At 42.2% G+C, this 22,548-nt stretch overlaps 1 protein-coding gene across 14 annotated transcripts in view; it reads right to left on the minus strand.

Annotated features, from left to right (window-relative positions):
• Positions 1-4,166: 4,166 nt before the first annotated feature.
• Positions 4,167-22,548, minus strand: part of TCAIM (T cell activation inhibitor, mitochondrial) — a 92,022-nt gene continuing 73,640 nt past the window's right edge. For 13 of the 14 annotated variants that reach the window (XM_047876211.1, XM_047876205.1, XM_047876208.1 and 10 more), the window contains one exon: positions 19,390-21,127. In XM_047876211.1, the coding sequence (XP_047732167.1) occupies positions 20,887-21,127 (241 nt within the window). In that variant the 3' untranslated portion in view covers positions 19,390-20,886. Of the gene's footprint in view, positions 4,178-18,469; positions 18,482-19,389; positions 21,128-22,548 lie in introns of those variants that run through there. The other variant, XR_007155870.1, reaches the window with a different exon arrangement.

Raw genomic sequence — 22,548 nt, forward strand, 5'->3', positions numbered from 1 at the left:
TTAACACCTATTCTCTTGAAGGTTTTCCAAAAAATAGAAATAGAAGGAAAACTTCCAAACTCTTTCTATGAAGCCAGCATTACCTTGATTCCAAAACCAGACAGAGACCCCACTAAAAAGGAGAATGACAGACCAATTTCCCTGATGAACATGGATGCAAAAACCCTCAACAGGATATTAGCCAACCGGATCCAACAATACATTAAAAAAAGTATTCACCACGACCAAGTGGGATTTATACCTGGGATGCAGGACTGGTTCAATATCTGCAAAACAACGTGATTCATCACATCAGTAAAAGAAAGGACAAGAACCATATGATCCTCTCAATAGATGCAGAGAAAGCATTTGACAAAATGCAGCATCCTTTCTTGATAAAAACCCTCAAGAAAGTAGGGATAGAAGGATCATACCTCAAGATCATAAAAGCCATATATAAACGACCCAATGCTAATATCCTCAATGGGGAAAAACTGAGAGCTTTCCCCCTAAGGTCAGGAACGAGACAGGTATGTCCACTCTCACCACTTTATTCAACATAGTATTGGAAGTCTTAGCCTCTGCAATCAGACAACACAAAGAAATAAAAGGCATCCAAATCAGCCAGGAGGAGGTCAAACTTTCACTCTTCACAGAAGACATGATACTCTATATGGAAAACCCAAAAGATGTCACCAAAAAACTGCTAGAACTGATTCATGAATTCAGCAAAGTCGCAGGATATAAAATCAATGCACACAAATCGGTTGCATTCCTATACACCAACAATGAAGCAACAGAAAGAGAAATCAAGGAATTGGTCCCATTTACAATTGCACAAAAAAACATATAATATCTAGGAATAAATCTAACCAAAGAGGTGAAAAATCTATACACTGAAAACTATAGAAAGCTTATGAAAAAACCGAAGAAGACACAAAAAATGGAAAAAGATTCCATGCTTCTGGATAGGAAGAACAAATATTGTTAAAATGTCGATACTACCCAAAGCAATCTACATATTCAATGCAATCCCTATCAAAGTAACACCAGCATTCTTCACAGAGCTAGAACAAATAATCCTAAAATTTGTATGGAACCAGAAAAGACCCCGAAGAGCCAAAGCAATCTTGAAAAGAAAACCAAAGCAGGAGGCATCACAATCCCGGACTTCAAGCTATACTACAAAGCTGAAATCATCAAGACAGTATGGTAGTGGCACAAGAGCAGACGTTCAGATCAATGGAACAGAATAGAGAACCAGGAAATGGACCCACAAATGTATGGCCAACTAATCTTTGACAAAGCAGGAAAGAATATCCAATGGAATAAAGACAGTCTCTTCAGCAAGTGGTGCTGGGAAAACTGGACAGCGACATGCAGAAGAATGAACCTGGACCACTTTCTTACACCATACACAAAAATAAACTCAAAATGCATGCAAGACTCAATGTAAGACAGGAAGCCATCAAAATCCTCGAGGAGAAAGCAGGCAAAAACCTCTTTGATCTTGGCCGCAGCAACTTCTTACTCAACACGTCTCTGGAAGCAAGGGAAACAAAAGCAAAAATGAACTACTGGGACCTCATCAAAATAAAAAGTTTCTGCACAGTGAAGGAAACAATCAACAAAACTAAAAGGCAACTGAAAGAATGGGAGAAGATATTTGCAAATGACATATCAGATAAAGGGTTAGTATCCAAAATCTATACAGGACTTATCAAACTCAACACCCAAAAAACAAATAATCCAGTGAAGAAATGGGCAAAAGACATGAATAGACACTTCTCCAAAGAAGACACCCAGATGGCCAACTTATACATGAAAAAATGCTCAACATCACTCATCATCAGGGAAGTATAAATCAAAACAACAATGAGATACCACCTTACACCTGTCAGAATGGCTAACATTAACAATTCAGGCAACAACAGATGTTGGCAAAGATATGGAGAAAGAGGATCTCTTTTGCATTGTTGGTGGCAATGCAAGCTGGTGCAGCCACTCTGGAAAACAGTATGAAGGTTCCTCAAAAAACTAAAAATAGAACTATCCTATGAGCCAGTAATTGCACTACTAGGCATTTATCCAAGGGATACAAGTGTGCTGTTTCGAAGGGACACATGCACTCCCATGTTTATAGCCACACTATCAACAATAGCCAAAGTATGGAAAGAGCCCAAATGTCCATCTATGGATGAATGAATAAAGAAGATGTGGTATATACATACAATGGAGTATTACTCAGCAATCAAAAAGAATGAAATCTTGCCATTTGCAACTACGTGGATGGAACTGGAGGGTATTATGCTAAGTGAAATTAGAGAAAGACAAAAATCATATGACTTCACTCATATGAGGACTTTAAGAGACAAAACCGATGAACATAAGGGAAGGGAAACAAAAATAATATAAAAATAGGGAGGGGGACAAAACAGAAGAGACTCATAAATATTGAAAACAAACTGAGGGTTTCTGGAGGGGTTGTGGGAGGGGGGATGGGCTAAATGGGTAAGGGGCACTAAGGAATCTACTCCTGAAATCATTGCAGTATATGCTAACTAATTTGGATGTAAATTTTAAAAAATAAAAAAAAAAGAATTTATTTACAATAATTACACATACATATATGGAAAATAGTAAATATTCGAGAAAGACTTCAACATTAGACTCTGAGACATTTTAAAAGACAAACCAAGTCATGATTTGAGTCAGACTGAAAGCCTCTGAGGACCCTGTGTAGGTCCTGTGAGTAATGCAAACAGCCTGGAAGACCATTTTCTGGAGGCTGAAGGATGTTACCTTTGTGGACAAATCATAAAAGTAGGAAAGCCCTTGTTCTAGGAGAGTGCCCTGGGGGGAGGGAAATGATGCCAGTAGCCAGCACAGTGGGGGAGCCTGAGAATGGAGAGAGCAGAATGCCTGGTTCTGCTAATGAAGGAGGGCTCTTGATAGCAGTGAGCACCTGCCCAGTGCCTGGTGGAGACCAACCAGGGCTTCTTAGGCTACTTTCTCTCAGGGAGGCAGCAGCAGGGGTCCCCAATGGACTCAGTGTCTGTGTAGGGACAAAAGATGAGCCTCTGAGATAGGAAGGAGCCACATTCTCAGCCCACATCCAGATAGAGGTCTACATCTCATGCTCAGCAGAGAAGCAGGAGATGGTGTGGGAGGATTTATCTTCTATGTAAGGTAGGTAATTTGTGCAGTGACTTCATTTACCCATATAAATGTAGGTAAAAGCTTATTCCTTGACCCCAACTGACTTATCATCTAAAGGAGAGGAGAGAAAGCCTAGGTGAGTTCTCCATCAGTGGTCAATGGTAGGGAATTCTCTTTGCACACATTGGTTCCAAGAAACCTCATGGTCCATGAGCTTCAGTGAACTAGCCTATGCTCCATAGGGGTACAAGCTTTTCTCAGAGACTTTAAAAACTTTTCCAGGAATATGAGAAATCTCATAAGCTGCCCCAATTTAATTTTTAGGTTTGATTAGAACTTCAGTAAGAAACACACTGCATTTCTCCAAGTCATCCATTCTTGCTCTAAATAACCAACACGCATTTGCCAAGGGCCATTTCCTGTGAATTTATGGGTTCTATTTCTTTTATAAGGTATGAAGTGATGATCTTTTCCAGTGACATCTGACAGTCCTTATCTTCTAAGTCAAAATAGTTTTTGTGGTCTGAGCACTGTTTTGGAAATTGATGCTGGGTGGGGAATGTGGGTTAGCTGTGGGAAGTGTTTGGGTCTGTGACTGGAACGCTGTGACAGTTCTAAGGCCATGGTCAGTGGGTTTAGGAGAAGGATGGCTGCAAAGGGAAGCACAAAGAGGAGGAGTGGCAGAAGACCTGCAGTACTCTTTCAACTCCACAGCCCCCTCCTTTTATTCTCGGGCACCAGCACTTGGCCTTTATGACATCAAGGCTCCCAGCCAATCATAGAGAATCATAGAGCTTTGCTTTCACAATGGGTTGTCCAAGGTGATTCATGGATGAAAGCACCTTTACTACCAGTATAAATACATACTTCTTTGCTTGTGCTAGTTAGCATGCTTGGGCGAGGGCAATTATTTTAGTCATATGAACTTTAATTTCTGGGCAATTAAATTAAATTTAATTTTTGTGAGTTCTATATTTTAAAGGTGAATTTGCTTCTATGATGTCATTTAAAAACATGAATAAAATAAGGTCAGATGTATCTAAGGGAATTGATATTATTTTAAGAATATGCTAAAAGTACTGAGAATTAACCAAATAATTTGGTAACAAAGAGGAACCTCTAGTACTTTAAACATTAAAAAATTCCACCAAACAACTATTAGAACTAATAAATGTGGGCGCCTGGGTGGCTCAGTTGGTTAAGCACCCTACTTCAGCCCAAGTCATGATCTCACAGTTTGTGAGTGTGAGCCCCATGTTGGGCTCTGTGTTGACAGCTCAGAGCCTGAAGCCTGCTTCAGATTCTGTGTCTCCCTCTCTCTCTGCCTCTACCCCGCTCTCTCTCTTTCTCAAAAATAATTAAACATTAAAAAAAATTAAAAAAAGAACTAATAAATTAATTCAGTAATGGTGCAGAATACAAAACTAATGTACAGAAATTATTGTGTTTCTATATGCTAAGAATGAAATAGCAGAAAGAGAAATTAAGAAAATGATGCCATTTACAATCACATCAAAAAGAATAAAATACCCAGGAATAAATTTAGCCAGGGAGATGAAAGACCTATACACTGAAAATGATGACATTGATGAAAGAAATTGAAAACAACACAAACAAATGGAAAGATATTGTTACCATGGATTGGAAGAATATTGTTAAAATGTTTATACCACCCAAGCAGATTTAATGATATTCCTATCAAAATACCAATAGTACTTTTCACAGAACTAGAACAAATAATCCTAAAATTTGTATGGAAACACAAAGGACCCCAAACATTAGCCAAAGCAATCTTGAGAAAGAACAAAACTGAAGGTATCATAATCCCAGATTTCAAGGTATACCACAAAGATATAGTGATCAAAACTGTATGGTACCACCATAAAACAAGACACATAGATCAATGGAGTAGAATATAAAGCCCAGAAATAAGCCTACAATTACATGGTCAATTAATCTATGTCAAAGGAGGCAAGAATATTCAGTGGAGAAAAGACGGTCTCTTCAATAAATGGTGTTTGGAAAACTGGACAGCTACATGTAAAAGAATGAAATTGGACCACTTTCTTACACCATAGACAAAAATAAACTCAACATGGATCGAAGACCTGAACGTAAGATCTGAAACCATAAAACTTCTAAAAGAAAACATAGGCAGTAAATTTTTGGACATTGGCCTTAGCAACAGTTTTCTGGATATGTCTCCTTGGGGCAGGGAAACAAAAGTAAACAAACAAACAAACAAACAAAAACAAAAACAAACTATTGGACTATACCAAAATAAAAAGCTTTTGCACAACAAAGAAAGCCATCAACAAAATGAAAAGACAACCTATTGAATGGGAAAAGATATTTGTGAATGATATATCTGATAAGGGGTCAATATCCAACATATATAAAGAACTCATACAATTCAACACCAAAACAAAAAAACAAACAAGAAACCAAAAACAACTTGATTAAAAACTGGGCAGAGGACCTGAATGGTCAATAATATTGTAATAACGCTGTATGGTAACAGATGGTGACTACTTATCATAGTGAGTACTGAGTAATGTATAGAATTGTTGATTCACTATGTTGTATACCTGAAATTAAAGTAATATTGTCAACTTGTATGTCAATAAAGCAAACAAGAACCTTAGTCCTTTTACATGAGAGACTGTATTAGGGTTCTTCAGAGAAATAGAATCAATAGGATGTATATATAATACATGTGTATGTTTATATCTATGAGAGTTATTATAAGGACTTGGCTTACACAGTTATGAAGGCTGAGAAATACAGTACTGGGAGGGCTGATGGTATAGCCGCCATCCAGGTCAGAGGCCAAAGGCAGGAGGAGACCAACGTCCCAGCTTGAGGACAATCAGGTAGAACTTTTATTCTATTCAGGCCTTCAACTGATTGGATGAAGCCCACCCACATTGGGGATAGCAGTCTGCTTCACTCAGTCTAGGGATTCAAATGTTAATCTCACCCAGAAACACCTTCACAACGCATCCAGAAATAATATTTAGCTAAGTATCATGGGCCTAGTCAAGTTGACACATTAGCCATCAGAGACCCAAGTGTTAATTTTACTCTTTTGGTACATTATTTATGTAATAACTTATAATAAAGGAGCAATCAACTTACTTTTATTTGTATGCATTTAAGTATACACAGATGTATAAATATATACACAGGTAATAAGTTAAAGTTTCTAACTATGGCTTAAAATATAATTAACTTAATTGTATATTAATGAAACATATATATATATCATACTAAAATTATCAGTTGAATGAAATGTAACAACCATTTGAAATAATAGAATATCACATCTGTATACCTGTATCTTTCTGTTATTATGTATCTTGTGCAATTAACTACCAATTGTTAATTAGAGTAACCAATCTTTTTTTTTTTTTAATGAGAAATGTGGGGGAAAAAAGAGAAACTTGGGGATGAAGAGTTAAAAATCACACATCTATATATTTCTGAGTATTTATCTTACATTATTTTAAAATCAGAGAAGGTAGGGGCGCCTGGGTGGCTCAGTCGGTTAGGCATCCGACTTCGGCTCAGGTCATAATCTCACGGTCCGTGAGTTTGAGACCCGCGTCAGGCTCTGTGCTGATAGCTCAGAGCCTGGAGCCTGTTTCAGATTCTGTGTCTCCCTCTCTCTCTGACCCTCCCCCCATTCATGCTGTCTCTCCCTGTCTCAAAAATAAATAAACGTTAAAAAAAATAATAAATAAATAAAAAATAAAATCAGAGAAGGCAAAACCAAACATATATGCAAATATGCAAATAATCATGTTCAATAATCAATGTGTTTCTAAATCTTTTTTTCTTTCAGAAAATATATAGGTCTTAGGGAAGGAAAAAATAAGATAAAAACAGAGAGGGAGGCAAACCATAAGAAACTCTTAAATGCAGAGAACAAATTGAGGGTTGCTGAAGGTGGGGGTAAGTGGGGAGATGGGTTAAATGGGTGACAGGCTTTAAGGAGGGCACTTTTTGGGATGAGCACTGGGTGTCATATGTAAGAGATGAATCACTGGGTTCTACTCTTGAAGCCAAGACTACATTGTATGTTAACTAACTTGAATATATATATAAAAAAGAAAATATATAATTCTTTAAAGATTACTTATTAATTGATTTGCTTGAAGTTTTTAAAACTAGTTAAAAATGTGGAGATGACAATTTAACACATCAAAACTTTGTGAAATGTAGTGTTGTAAGTAATTTATAAAATTGAGGCATTTAAAAAGACATTCATTGGGGCTCCTGGGTGGCTCGGTTGAATATCAGACTGTTGATTTCAGATCAGGTCATGATCTCAACGTTTTGTGGGATTGAGTCTTGCGTCAGGCTCTATGCTGACAGCGTGGAGCCAGCTTGGGATTTTCTCTCTCTCTCTGTCCCTCTCAAAATAAGTAAATTAATTAAAAAAATTAAAAAAAAAACATTCAAGGAAGATTGAGGGAAGATGGCAGTGTAGGAGGACGCTGGGCTCACCGCGTCCTGCTGATCAATTAGATTCCACCTATACATGCCTAAAAAACCCAGAAAACCACCAGAGGACTAGCAGAATGGACTCTCTGGAGCCAAGTGTAGACGAGAGGCCCACAGAAGAGGGTAGGAAGGCCAGAGAGGCAGTTGCGTGCTACACGGACTGGCGGGAGGGAGCCAGGGTGGAGGGGTGGCCCGCCAGCCAAGCAGAGCCCCTGAGTCTGGCTTGCAAAAGTGGAGGTGCCAGACAGAGTGTGTTCTGACAACAAGCAGGACTTGACATCTGGAAGGTTATAAGCTAACAGCTCTGCTTGGAGAGCGGGAGGGCTGGAGGACAGCGGGAGGGAGAGTTGTTGAGCCCCGGACGACAGAGCTCAGCTTGGCGGGGAACAAAGGCGCTCGCCAGCGCCATCTCCCTTGCCCGTCCCCCAGCCAAAATCCCAAAGGGAACCAGTTCCTGCCAGGGAACTTGCTTGCACTGCGCAAACACCCAACGCTGTGCTTCTGCAGATCCATCCCTCCAGCGGGTCTGACTCCCGCCCGGTGCTGCAGGGCCCCTCCCAACGGGATCTCCGAAGGATAAGCGAGCTGAGCCTGTCCCTCCTGCCCCTGTGCACCTTGCCGATCCGCCCCAACTAATACGCCAGATCCCCAGCACCACAAGCCTCGCAGTGTGCAAGTAGCCCAGACTGGCCACGCCACCCCACAGAGAATCCTGCCCCTAGGAGAGGGGAAAAGAAGGCACACACCAGTCTGACTGTGGCCCCAGCGGTGGGCTGGGGGCAGACATCAGGTCTGACTGTGGCCCCACCCACCAACGCAAGTTATTCAAGACACCACAGGGGAAGTGCCCTGCAGTTCTGCACCACTCCAGGGACTATCCAAAATGACGAAACGGAAGAATTCCCCTCAAAAGAATCTCCAGGAAATAACAACAGCTAATGAACTGATCAAAAAGGATTTAAACAATATAACAGAAGGTGAATTTAGAATAATAGTCATAAAATTAATCGTTGGGCTTGAAAACAGTATAGAGGACAGCAGAGAATCTCTTGCTACAGAGATCAAGGGACTAAGGAACAGTCAGGAGAAGCTAAAAAATGCTATAAGCGAGCAGCAAAATAAAATGGAAACAACCACGGCTCAGACTGAAGAGGCAGAAGAGAGAATAGGTGAACTAGAAGATAAAATTATGGAAAAAGAGGAAACTAAGAAAAAGACAGATAAAAAATTCCAGGAGTATGAGGGGAAAATTAGAGAAGTGATGCACTAAAGAGAAATAATCTATGCATAATTGGTATTCCAGAGGAGGAAGAGAGAGGGAAAGGTGCTGAAGATGTACTTGAAGGAATCATAGCTGAGAGCCTACCTGATCTGGGGAAGGAAAAAGACATTGAAATCCAAGAGGCACAGAGAACTCCCTTCAGACATAACTTGAATCGATCTTCTGCACGACATATCATAGTGAAACTGGCAAAATGCAATGATAAAGAGAAAATTCTGAAGGCAGCTAGAGATAAACAGGCTCTAACTTATAAAGGGAGACCTATAAGACTCGTGACTGATCTCTCTACTGAAACTTGGCAGGCCAGGAAGGAATCATAGGAAATCATCAATGTGATGAACAGAAAAAAATATGCAGCCAAGAATCCTTTATCCAGCAAGTCTGTCATCCAGAATAGAAGGAGAGATAAAGGTCTTTCAAACAAACAAAAACTGAAGGAATTCACCACCACTAAACCAGCCCTACAGGAGATCCTAAGGGGGATCCTGTGAGACAAAGTACCAGAGACATCACTGCAAGCATGAAACCTACACACATCACAATGACTCTAAACCCATATCTTTCTATAGTAACACTGAACGTAAATGGACTAAATGCGCCAACCAAAAGACATAGGTATCAGAATGGACAAAAAAATAAGACCCATCTATTTGCTGTCTACAAGAGACTCATTTTAGACATGAGGACACCTTCATATTGAAAGTGAGGGGATGGAGAACTATTTATCATGCTACTGGAAGTCAAAAGAAAGCTGGAGCAGCCATACTTATATCAGACAAACTAGACTTTAAATTAAAGGCTGTAACAAGAGATGAAGAAGGGCATTATATAATAATTACAGGGTCTATCCATCAGGAAGAGCTAACAATTATAAATCTCTATGCACCGAATACGGGAGCCCCCAAATATATAAAACAATTACTCACAAACATAAGCAACCTTATTGATAAGAATGTGGTAATTACAGGGGACTTTAACACTACACTTACAGAAATGGACAGATCATCTAGACACACGGTCAATAAAGAAACAAGGGCCCTGAATGATACATTGGATCAGATGGACTTGACAGATATATTTAGAACTCTGCATCCCAAAGCAACAGAATATACTTTCTTCTCGAGTGCACATGGAATATTCTCCAAGATAGATCACATACTGGGTCACAAAACAGCCCTTCGTAAGTATACAAGATTTGAAATCATACCATGCATACTTTCAGACCACAATGCTATGAAGCTTGAAATCAACCACAGGAAAAAGTCTGGAAAACCTTCAAAAGCATGGAGGTTAAAGAACACCCTACTAAATAATGAGTGGGTCAACCAGGCAATTAGAGAAGAAATTAAAAAATATATGGAAACAAACGAAAATGAAAATACAACAATCCAAATGCTTTGGGATGCAGCGAAGGCAGTCCTGAGAGGAAAATACATTGCAATCCAGGCCTATCTCAAGAAACAAGAAAAATCCCAAATACAAAATCTAACAGCACACCTAAAGGAAATAGAAGCACAATGGCAAAGACAGCCTAAACCCAGCAGAAGAAGAGAAATAATAAAGACCAGAGCAGAAATAAACAATATAGAATCTAAAAAAACAGTAGAGCAGATCAACGAATCCAAGAGTTGGTTTTTTGAAAAAATAAACAAAATTGATAAACCTCTAGCCAGGCTTCTCAAAAAGAAAAGGGAGATGACCCAAATAGATAAAATCATGAATGAAAATGGAATTATTACAACCAATCCCTCAGAGATACAAGCAATTATCATGGAATACTATGAAAAATTATATGCCAACAAACTGGACAACCTGGAAGAAATGGACAAATTCCTAAACACCCACACGCTTCCAAAACTCAATCAGGAGGAAGTAGAAAGCTTGAACAGACCCATAGCCAGCGAAGAAATTGAATCGGTTATCAAAAATCTCCCAACAAATAAGAGTCTAGGACCAGATGGCTTCCCAGGGGAGTTCTACCAGACGTTTAAAGCAGAGATAATGCCTATCCTTCTCAAGCTATTCCCAAGAAATAGAAAGGGAAGGAAAACTTCCAGACTCATTCTATGAAGCCAGTATTACTTTGATTCCTAAACCAGACAGAGACCCAGTAAAAAAAAGAGAATTACAGGCCAATATCCCTGATGAATATGGATGCAAAAATTCTCAATAAGATACTAGCAAATCGAATTCAACAACATATAAAAAGAACTATTCACCATGATTAAGTGGGATTCACTCCTGGGCTGCAGGGCTGGTTCAACATTCGCAAATCAATCAATGCGATACATCACATTAGTAAAAGAAAAGATAAGAATCATATGATCCTGTCAATCGATGCAGAAAAGGCCTTTGACAAAATTCAGCAACTTTTCTTAATAAAAACCCTCGAGAAAGTTGGGATAGAAGGAACATACTTAAAGATCATGAAAGCCATTTATGAAAAGCCCACACACAGCTAACATCATCCTCAATGGGGAAAAACAGAGCTTTTTCCCTGAGATCAGAAACACGATAGGGATGTCCACTCTCACCGCTGTTGTTTAACCCAGGTTGGAAGTGCTAGCATCAGCAATCAGATAACAAAAGGAAATCAAAGGCATCAAAATTGGCAAAGATGAAGTCAAGCTTTCACTTTTTGCAGATGACATGATACTCTACATGGAAAGCCCGATAGACTCCACCAAAAGTCTGCTAGAACTGATACATGAATTCAGCAAAGTCTCAGGATACAAAATCAATGTACAGAAATCAGTTGCATTCTTATACACTAATAATGAAACAACAGAAAGACAAATAAAGAAACTGATCCCATTCACAAGTGAACCAAGGAGCATAAAATACCGAGGTATAAATCTAACCAAAGATGTAAAAGATCTGTATGCTGAAAACTATAGAAAGCTTATGAAGGAAATTGAAGAAGATATAAAGAAACAGGAAAACATTCCATGCTCATGGATTGGAAGAATAAATATTGTCAAAATGTCAATACTACCCAAAGCTAATTACACATTCAAAGCAATCCCAATCAAAATTGCACCAGCATTCTTCTTGAAGCTAGAACAAGCAATCCTAAAATTTATATGGAACCGCAAAAGGCCCCGAATAGCCAAAGTAATTTTGAAGAAGACCAAAGCAGGAGGCATCACAATCCCAGACTTTAGCCTCTACTACAAAGCTGTAATCATCAAGACAGCATGGTATTGGCACAAAAACAGACACATAGACCAATGGAATAGAATAGAAACCCCAGAACTAGACCCACAAACGTATGGCCAACTCATCTTTGACAAATCAGGAAAGAACATCCAATGGAAAAAAGACAGTCTCTTTATAAAATTTTTTTAATAACATTTATTTATTTTTGAGACAGAGAGAGAGAGAGAGCATGAACGGGGGAGGGTCAGAGAGAGAGAGACACAGAATCTGAAACAGGCTCCAGGCTCTGAGCTGTCAGCACAGAGCCCGACGCGGGGCTTGAACTCACAGCCCTCACGGACCACGAGATCATGACCTGAGCTGAAGTCGGCCACTTAACCGACTAAGCCACCCAGTCGCCCCTAAAAAAGACAGTCTCTTTAACAAATGGTGCTGGGAGAACTGGACAGCAACATGCAGAAGATTGAAACTAAACCACTTTCTTACACCATTCACAAAAATAAACTCAAAATGGATAAAGGACCTGGATGTGAGACAGGAAACCATCAAAACCCTAGAGGAGAAAGCAGGAAAAGACCTCTCTGACCTCAGTCATAGCAATTTCTTACTTGACACATCCCCAAAGGCAAGGGAATTAAAAGCAAAAATGAACTATTGGGACCTCATGAAGATAAAAAGCTTCTGCACAGTAAAGGAAACAACCAACAATACTAAAAGGCAACCAATGGAATGGGAAAAGATATTTGCAAATGACATATCGGACAAAGGGCTAGTATCCAAAATCTACAAAGAGCTCACCAAACTCCACACCTGAAAAACAAATAACCCAGTGAAGAAATGGGCAGAAAACATGAATAGACACTTCTCTAAAGAAGACATCCGGATGGCCAACAGGCACATGAAAAGATGCTCAACGTCGTTCCTCATCAGGGAAATACAAATCAAAACCACACTCAGATATCACCTCATGCCAGTCAGAGTGGCCAAAATGAACAAATCAGGAGACTATAGATTCTGGCAAGGATGTGGAGAAAAGGGAATCCTCTTGCACTGTTGGTGGGAATGCAAATTGGTGCAGCCACTCTGGAAAACAGTGTGGAGGTTCCTCAGAAAATTAAAAATAGACCTACCCTATGACCCAGCAGTAGCACTACTAGGAATTTACCCAAGGGATTCAGGAGTACTGATGCATAGGGGCACTTGTACCCCAATGTTTATAGCAGCACTTTCAACAATAGCCAAATTATGGAAAGAGCCTAAATGTCCATCCACTGATGAATCGATAAAGAAATTGTGGTTTATATACACAATGGAGTACTACGTGGCAATGAGAAAGATTGAAATATGGCCCTTTGTAGCAACGTGGATGGAACTGGAGAGTGTGATGCTAAGTGAAATAAGTCATACAGAGAAAGACAGATACCATATGGTTTCACTCTTATGTGGATCCCGAGTAACAGAAACCATTGGGGGAGGGGAAGGGAAAAAAAAGAAAAAAAAAGAGGTTAGAGTGGGAGAGAGATCCAAAGCATAAGAGACTCTTAAAAACTGAGAACAAACTGAGGGTTGATGGGGGGTGGGAGGGAAGGGAGGGTGGGTGATGGGTATTGAGGAGGGCACTTTTGGGAGGAGCACTGGGTGTTGTATGGAAACCAATTTGACAATAAATTTCATATATTGAAAAAAAATCATTATTTTTATTACTTTATTTGTTCAATACTTTAGGCATATGCTTTTTAAGCTTAAACTAGTTATGGAAAGAATGGAAACATATTTAACTCATAAAACCAATCTTGGAATTTTCAGAAGTTTGAATTGTGAGAAATGTAATCTTGGTCTTAGATAAACCAAAATATTTTACTAGCTTTTTTTTTATGATGATAAATTAGTAAAGACTGAATCATACTGAAGTTTTTCTTTTATTTTGAAAATTATGCCTTTTGTTATTATCTTATAGGCAATTATAAAAGCTATTAGGTAAATAACTTAAAAAAAACCCCAGATTACTGGTTTATTATAAAAGGGTAGAACTCAGGAAGTGCCAGATGGAATAGAGGCATGGGGCAGGGTGTGAAGAAAGGGTGCAACCCTTTCCAGCACCTTCACGTATTCATCAACCCGAAGCTCCTAAATAAACTTTTTTTTTTTTTTTTTTTCCAACTTTAAAAATTTATTTTTGGGACAGAGAGACACAGAGCATGAACGGGGGAGGGGCAGAGAGAGGGAGACACAGAATCGGAAACAGGCTCCAGGCTCTGAGCCATCAGCCCAGAGCCCCACGCGGGGCTCGAACCCACGGACTGCGAGATGGTGACCTGGCTGAAGTCGGACGCTTAACCAACTGCGCCACCCAGGCGCCCCTAAACTTTCTAAAGTCCATAAAAAGAAACACAGTTTAATAATGTTTCTCTTTTTTCTTATGTAGACAATTTTGGCTTGATCTGAACTAAACATTCCTGAAGAATTTGTAAAACAAATGAATGTGTTTTGGATGAATAAAGGAAATCTGTCATGTTTCCAAGAAAGGGGAGAACGGAAAGGGAAGTGAGGTAGAAAACATAAGGAACTGATTTTAGACAACTAATCATTTTTCTCTGTAAGCAGAGGAGATAGCTGAGGCATGCACACACACCAAAGAGAGTGTTGTATATTAGATTTTGACATTGACATCACTTGGGTCCTTGACGGTTCTGTTGAGTCACAAGATTTTTAATACCAGCACTTATTAAAAATTTTTTTTAACATTTACTTATTTTTGAGAGAGAGAGAGTGAGGTAGGGGCAGGGAGAATGGGAGAATCAGAAGCAGGCTGCAGGTTCTGAGCTGTCAGCACAGAGCCTGACACAGGGCTCCAGCTCAGGAACCACAAGATCATGATCTGAGCCGAAGTCAGCTGCTTAACCGACTGAGCCACTCAGGCACCCCAACACCAGCACTTATTAATTCACAATGTATGGAAAGCAAGGAAGGATGCCTCCTGCATGAAACAATTTCATGAGACTTCTTTCTTTTTTTGGTATCTACCTCCTTAAAATATATAGCCAAACACTGACATTTATGCAATCAAGTGATTTACCAGTCAACATTAAAAACAAAATTTTTTTTTTTAAGTTTAGTTATTTTGAGAGGGACTGTGAGCTTGAGCTGGAGAGGGGTAGAGAGACGGAGAGAGAACGAATCCCAAGCAGGCTCCACATTGTTAGCATGGATCCTGATGGGGGGTTTGAACTCATGAACTGTGAGATCATGACCTGATCCAAAATCAAAAGTCATATGCTTAATCCTACTGAGCCACCCAGGCGCCCCTCAGCCAACATATCTATGCTAACGTATCTCAGCTAACGTATCTATGATTTCTGACTGTAAGCCTTTAACAGACTGGAGAAAAAGCACGGACATGTCAATACCAGAAGCTAATCCTAAAGGTGCTGATGAGGGAGAAAATTCTCATATATTAGTTTTAGCTACAAAATATTTTAGGAAGGCAATTTTTGAGTTCGAATTGTGTTTAGAATCCTTCTTATACCCATTAAAGAAAGTAGATTATTGGACAGTCAGAACTTTGTTTTCATTTTTTAGAGTAAGTCACCTCTCAAATGAATAGTTGTGTCCATATTAAAATTTCTCAAAAGAGGCCATTTTAATTCCAAATTATTTTTGATGAGATTGAGCCAGTTAGGGAGATATGCATTAGCATTCTAATGAGAAAACATACAGAAAGCAGGTATCTGGTCTGGAAGAGGCAGAGTTTTATACGGAGAAGATCCCAGAGAATTGGGGGTATGTCCATAGGTTGGTGCTCATGTAACTTTTCGGCCCTGAGTTTGTCAAAGGCCATACATCACCACACTTTTCTGACTGCATGGAAGACAAAGCCCTCAGAGTACATTCTCAAGAGCTGCATGTCCTGGTGGGAACAGGGGAAACCTTGAGCCCAGGGATGCACACAGCAAGCGTGTGCCTGTCAGCGATGGGCCTGTCAGCATGGGCCTCCAGTAAGGCCTGTTCCTGGTCCCGGAAGGATTTCTGGAGCACCTAGGAAAGCATCTGTCTTCCTGACAGAATCCTGTCACTGGCTGTCTAGTCCTAGCCCAGGGGCTGATGGTTCCTTTTGACCCTGGCTGTGTAGAGACAGCCCTCTGTCCCCACTATGGCCAACTAAAGATGCATCTGTGTTGCCTCAATTTCCTCCTTTGTAGCTATGTCTAAGAGTCTGGACAGGGGAAGAAACCTCTAGATATGTTTTTCTGGGTAAACGAGATAACTGGAGAAATCACCTATCCCCCATGAGGACAGATGTACTTGAAGCTTCTCCAGCTTCTCTGGAGAACCCCCAAGATAGGCCCAGATCTCAGCATGGGAGCGTGCAGGGGCTCCTTCCAGTGACCAGGGTCTGTCCAGCACACCTGCAGAGAAGGCTGTCTTTCACTTCCTTCTAAGACTTCGCTGAAAGACACTGGCTCAAGAAATTCCCTCCCATCTGCACCAACCTATGGCCTGGCTAAGGCTGGACCAAGGAGCACCCTCCCCTTCTCCCCACCCCCCACCCCCAGCCAATCTCAGCAATTCCTGTCACCATCTCACCACCAGGAGGCGCTCCACCAACATGAGGCACCCTTGGACCAGCAGCCTGCCCCCAGTGTCTTCCTTTCTTCCCAGCCCTTCTGTCCCCTGGGCCTTCACCTGCAAGCTGAAAAATGTCCTTAACTGGGAATAACCGATTTTCCTTTTGAACTTGAGAGTATTTGCATGGTCACACCTTCCTGAGCTGCCCATGGCCAGAGTGGCCTGTGACCTCTATACCTTCGTGCTCCCCTCTGCCTCCCCTGCAAGCGCACAAGACTGTGGGCAGAGTTCTTAGAAGAACAAACCAAGTGCTTTCAAACCTCATTTCAATTTAACTTAGATTTTGACACATAGCATTTTCTAGACCTTCTTTTACCTCCCGAACCACCTTGGTATTTTGCTCCTAAGTTTTTTGGGTTCAAGAATTTGGTTCTGATGTTGGTGTCAGAGCAGTACTTTGGTTCCCAGCCAGAGTCAGAAGGATGCTTCTTTGGTGGAGATGGGAACAAGCTAGGATGAGTGTGACCCAAAGGCCCTGTGTCCCTGGGCACAGCCCGGGGCCATCTGGACTTGGGGATGGCCCTCAGGGCTGCCCTGGACCTTGAGCACAAAGGGGCTGGGGCCCTGACAGGAGCTTCGAGGCAATCTGAGGCTGAGAGAGACTTTGGGCAGGGCGCCCCTTCCAGCTATGTGCCTTCCCTAGTGGACAGGCTCCCTGATGATGCTTTGGTGGGACAGTGGACAGCTGCTTGGCCCTCCAGGAACGGATGACCACTTTCCTACTGATCCGGTCATGCTGGAGTGGGAGGCAGAAGCAGGGGCTCGGAAACACTGTCTCAGCCTGAGGACTCCAGGAAACCCGAGTTCTCGGGCCTGTGGAGCAAAGGCCTGAGGTCCCGCCTGCCTTGATTCTGTGGCCAGTGTGTCCTGTGACCCAGTCAGAATCCTGCCTCCCGTGGCCTCAGTGCAATGTAGGGGTGAGCGAGCCCATTCTGCACAACACGCCCGTAGCATGTCAGCCCTGCTGCCTGCTGGCCCATCCGTACCACGGTGCCAGGCCTGACACCTCGCCATCCAAGGTCTCTGTTTCTGTATCCCCCCTGCCCACCTGCTAGGGGCAGGACTGCTGCAAGGGCACATCTGATCCTGACTTGTGGGTTGCCTACATGCAGTACTAGCTCAGCAGTGGGCACACACACGGCCGGGGGTGCTTCTGCCCGCTCAGACCCCTCACAGCCCCTGGGACACCTGGGCTCTAACCCCACCTCTCTTGTCTGCCTCAGGCAGAAAGGCTTTGGGCAAGTCTCCAATTTTGGGTGTCAGTTTCCTCATATGCAACATTCATCAGCTTAGGGGGAAAAATTGCTATAATGCTCCATAATAGGTATGTCCCCTGAGGGAAGGGTTTTGAGGGACCAGCAGCCTGAACTTGCAGGAAGCAGGGGAATGCAGGGAAGGAGAGGGTCCCGTGGCACTGACTCAGGTCTGATCTGTCTGGACACTGGCTGCCCTGCATCCTCCTCCTCCTTGTCCTTAGGAGTGAGGGGAACCTAGGCTGGCGGCCAAGACCACCCAACGGAGGGCTCTGCATCCCTGGGGCAGACTCACTGAGGGCGGGAGAAACTTCAAGAACACAACCTGGTGTCTCCTCTTAGAGATGGGGAGACTGAGGCCAGATGAGGCCTTGCCCAGAGCCACTCTGTGCAGGGAGCCACTGGGAGCCCTACAAAGGTGCCCTGGGGATTGTGTCAATAATTACAGAACAGGCACCTGCCAGGTCACAGGGCTCGTGGTTGGGATCGGTGCCAGGTGGCACACATAACAGGCAGTCTGGAAACAAGGGGGCACTTTGTGGGCAGCTAGCTGCCAGGCCTCACCCAGTGCATCGGTGGTTCCTGCACCCTGGGTCTGGGTGCCAGCCTCCCAGGAGCTTAGGCTCCCAGCTCTGGGGCCTGTGGTGGAAGGCTGCCAGGACCACAGCCCCCTGTAGAAGAGCCCAGAGCCTTGGAGCTACCAACCTCCACAGGACATGGTCTAACTGGCTCACTCTGGGGAAGCACAGACAGGTCCCTCGAGGGAAGTTGGGGTGGGGTGGTGATACTGGATTAGTATAGGGGAGGTAGGAACTCTAGGGTGCTGGGACAGTAGCCTGAGCTGGAGCCTCTGCGTGGGATGTGCAGAGTCCTTGGAGGTTTCAACGGTGAGCTGACTCCAGATGCAGCCCTGGTCCCTCTTACTTCACCGATCCATTTCTCAATGCCCACCACTCCCTCATGAGCTCAGGGGGGCTGCCTGGAGGCAGAGGTCTTTAAGAAATGAAGGAGGAAGTAGGGCTTGGGGAGATCTGTCCTGAAGACAGATGCGGCTTCCGATGTAAGCCAGGCCATCAGTTTCTTGTAATTTCTTTTCTTTTTTTTTTTTTTTTAATTTTTTTTCAACATTTATTTATTTTTGGGACAGAGAGAGACAGAGCATGAACGGGGGAGGGGCAGAGAGAGAGGGAGACACAGAATCGGAAACAGGCTCCAGGCTCTGAGCCATCAGCCCAGAGCCTGACGCGGGGCTCGAACTCACGGGCCGCGAGATCGTGACCTGGCTGAAGTTGGACGCTTAACCGACTGCGCCACCCAGGCGCCCCTCTTGTAATTTCTTATTATGTTCTAGGAGTTGTGAAACTATTAATAACTGAATAAGGAAAACAATAATCTGATTAATGTATTATTTATTATATTATTGTTAACAATCAGTTCTGAGACAAAGTCCAATTCAAAACATATTACTGAGGATTCTATATTAGTTGATTTTAGAAATGGCATGATCCAAAGCTACTTTTCAATAAATTTTCTTACATAACCTTTAAGGAGGGAATTGTTCACCCCCATCATTTGGCTCTGGAAAATCCTTATAGGCAACATTTTTACATTAGAAAAACAAATTCAGTATACTTGTTACTGGAGGTTCACAGGGATGATATGCACAAACTATAAAAATTACACATCAGTATTTCTTTTGAACACACATTTGAATTTAAACAGTTTAAACAATCGGTGTTTTAGATGAATTTGAAACATACTTCAAGAATGGTTGCCAGCTCCTTCCCTTTCTGATGCACTGTGAAAAAACTTCCCTTCTTATTTCTTCAGCCAGCACTGGGAGCCACGAAAATGGTGTCCCAAATTAGATTCACCTTATCCTCCTGAGAAACAAGCTGGAGAGGTTTTGCATCTGGCGAAATACATTATCCGAAGGGAAAGGACTGCAGAGAGAGAAGCCCCGCGTCTCGAGTGGGCCCGCCATGGCCCTTAGGTCTGGGCCGTGCTGCCACCTCAGGGAGGCCACACAACCTCGCACACGGGCGGCTCAGAGGGACTTCGTGCCGGATGCGAAACACCGGTAGGAACAGGAAGCCCGGGGCTGAGGAGGTGACAAATCCTGGATGGCCCGCACCATTTTACACTCGATTCTACTTGCTGGAACTCTGTGGGACACCAGCAAGGGTTTTTCCAGAGTTTGTCCATGAGAAACCAGAGTCCCCTCACTGATTCAAAGACATTCACTGTCTGTTGTGTCATGCTACCAACAGTTGTGATAGATTAATGGGTAGGAAAACCCGCGGGTTTCAACCCAAGTTTTCTGTCACTAAGATGTTTCTAACGAACTGGTATCAGACTGCTTATGTCCATGTCGATACCATACATACATCCAGTTGCTTTTTTTCCTTCTACTCTTTCTTTCAGGAAAAATTCGCTGGTCTAATTTTTGCCATCCGTCGGTCGTCTTCTGTTTTGGACAGCAACTGTCCCGTACTGGCTGCAAAATGCGCATTTGTATTGACCCATGAGATGTAACTACAAAGTTGCATGTTGAATGAGTTCCATCGCTCCGGAGCTACGCTGAATGAGACCTGATTACACTTACGCACGCTCACTCATATAAAAATATATATCCTCAACTTCGTAGAACCCCTCATTTATAGACTGCAAAATATGTTCCTTGATGCTGACATCTTTTTACCCAATCTTGCCAATCAGCTAAGAAACGCCATAAGACTGGGAGATAAAACCTTTTAAAGCAAGTTTTGTAGCAGAAATTAATTTTTAAAAAAGGTCTACTTTTAGAGCAGCAGTTAGAAATTTTGTCCTTGTAATATGTAAATAATACTGTTATATTAAATTGTGGATTTAAATAAGTTTAACGGTTTCTTGTCTCTTCAAAAAATAATACCGATTTCTGTGTTACTTAACGGCTTCTCCATCCTTCCAGTTCCAAGGAATACAAACGTCTCCATCTTGCATGACAGAATAAAAATGTGAAATGCAGAGATGCATCCCTCGTAGGTAAGGCAGCGACTGTTCTAGAAGTCTCTTACAACAATCCACCATTTGTATACTAGAAACGCTGGGCTCCTTATAAAACTTTCCCAGAGAAAATTTCTTCGTTGAAGCCTCTATCAATTCATTTTCAATAACCTTTAACCTGTCATATTGAAAATAAACGTAATATTGCCACAAGCTATCACCAAATAAAATAACATAAAATGTAGATACAATTTTATATATTGGGGCTCTAACTTTCCACTCTCAACATTGAAAATGGTGTTGCCCGCAAGGGGCGAATTACACGCTCAGAACACATGCCAATCGTTGTCGTGCATGTATCTCTAAAAGTATTTGTTAAATCTTTTTTAGCAGCAATGGGTAAAAATAATTAATACATAGTTTATAAAGTTCTAATCCTGCCTCACTGAGCAGCTGTTAGTGACCAAAGAAGGCAGAAAGCAGAGTGTAAAAGCCATAGTTTTAGGAACCACCTGCTCTCTGACCCTTGGGCAGTAATGACTTCTGGAAATTCCCAAATACCCAAGCTGGCCCCCTGAGGAGGAAGGGCTCACTCCACTCACTTCCAAACCCATCAGCTCCCTTTCTGCTCCCTCCCCTTTGCCTGCAAGCAACAATGCCTCTTCCATCAAGGGCTTGAGTAAAGGCCTACAAAGTAGACAACTCCCGGCAGAACTTGGTGTCTTAAGTACATTATCCCACAGGTGGTCAATGTTTACGGATATGTTTTAATGTTTATTTACTTATTTGAGAGAGAGAGAGAGAGAGAGAGAGAGAGAGAGAGAGAGAGAGAAAGCATGAGTCAGGGAGGAGCAGAGAGAAAGGGAGATACAGAATCTGAAGCAGGCTCCAAGCTCCAAGCTCCAAGCTGTCAGCACAGAACCCCATGCAGGGTTCAAACCAATGAACTGTGAGATCATGACCTGAGCCGAAGTCAGACACTCAACCGACTGAGCCACCCAGGCGCCCCAGTGAACATTCTTTTAAATGGTTGTTTCTTCTATATGTCAGTATCGAAACTCTTTAAACATTCTTCTATTATTGTACATTTCCATGGTTTCCAGTTTGTCTAAGTGACATTAAAATTTATAGTATGTGATATAGGGTAGGAGGAAATGTGAGTGAACTTCCACAGAAACACTGAGTGAGGACAGCCTGTCTGGGGACAGCTGGCTTACCGCTAGGCCCCGGTTACCCTGGGTCACGACCGCCCTATGTAAGAGCTGTGCACAGGTTATTCCCAGCCTCCAAACACAGCAGGGGTTCCACAGACAGTGCCTGCACTCTCCCTGGCAGCCAGGAGGTGCAGCCAGGCGGTGTTACGAGGCAGTCTTGAGAAGGCCACGTGGAGTCTACTTGGGACCCAGGTACTAGCTTATTAGCATAGTGGTTTTAAACCGCTGGCAGGCTCCTGCAGAGCTATTCCGAGGTTCCCTGTGGGGACGGGGGCCCCTAGTTCCCTTCCTCTTCAGACAGAAAACCAGCGAGTTTTTACCTTTTTTATAATTTGAATTTCCACTCGGAAATCCACTTTATAGAGATATGCAGCTAAAAGGTGAA

This window comes from Prionailurus viverrinus, chromosome C2 (assembly GCF_022837055.1).
Source record: "Prionailurus viverrinus isolate Anna chromosome C2, UM_Priviv_1.0, whole genome shotgun sequence".
Lineage (NCBI taxonomy): Eukaryota > Metazoa > Chordata > Mammalia > Carnivora > Felidae > Prionailurus > Prionailurus viverrinus.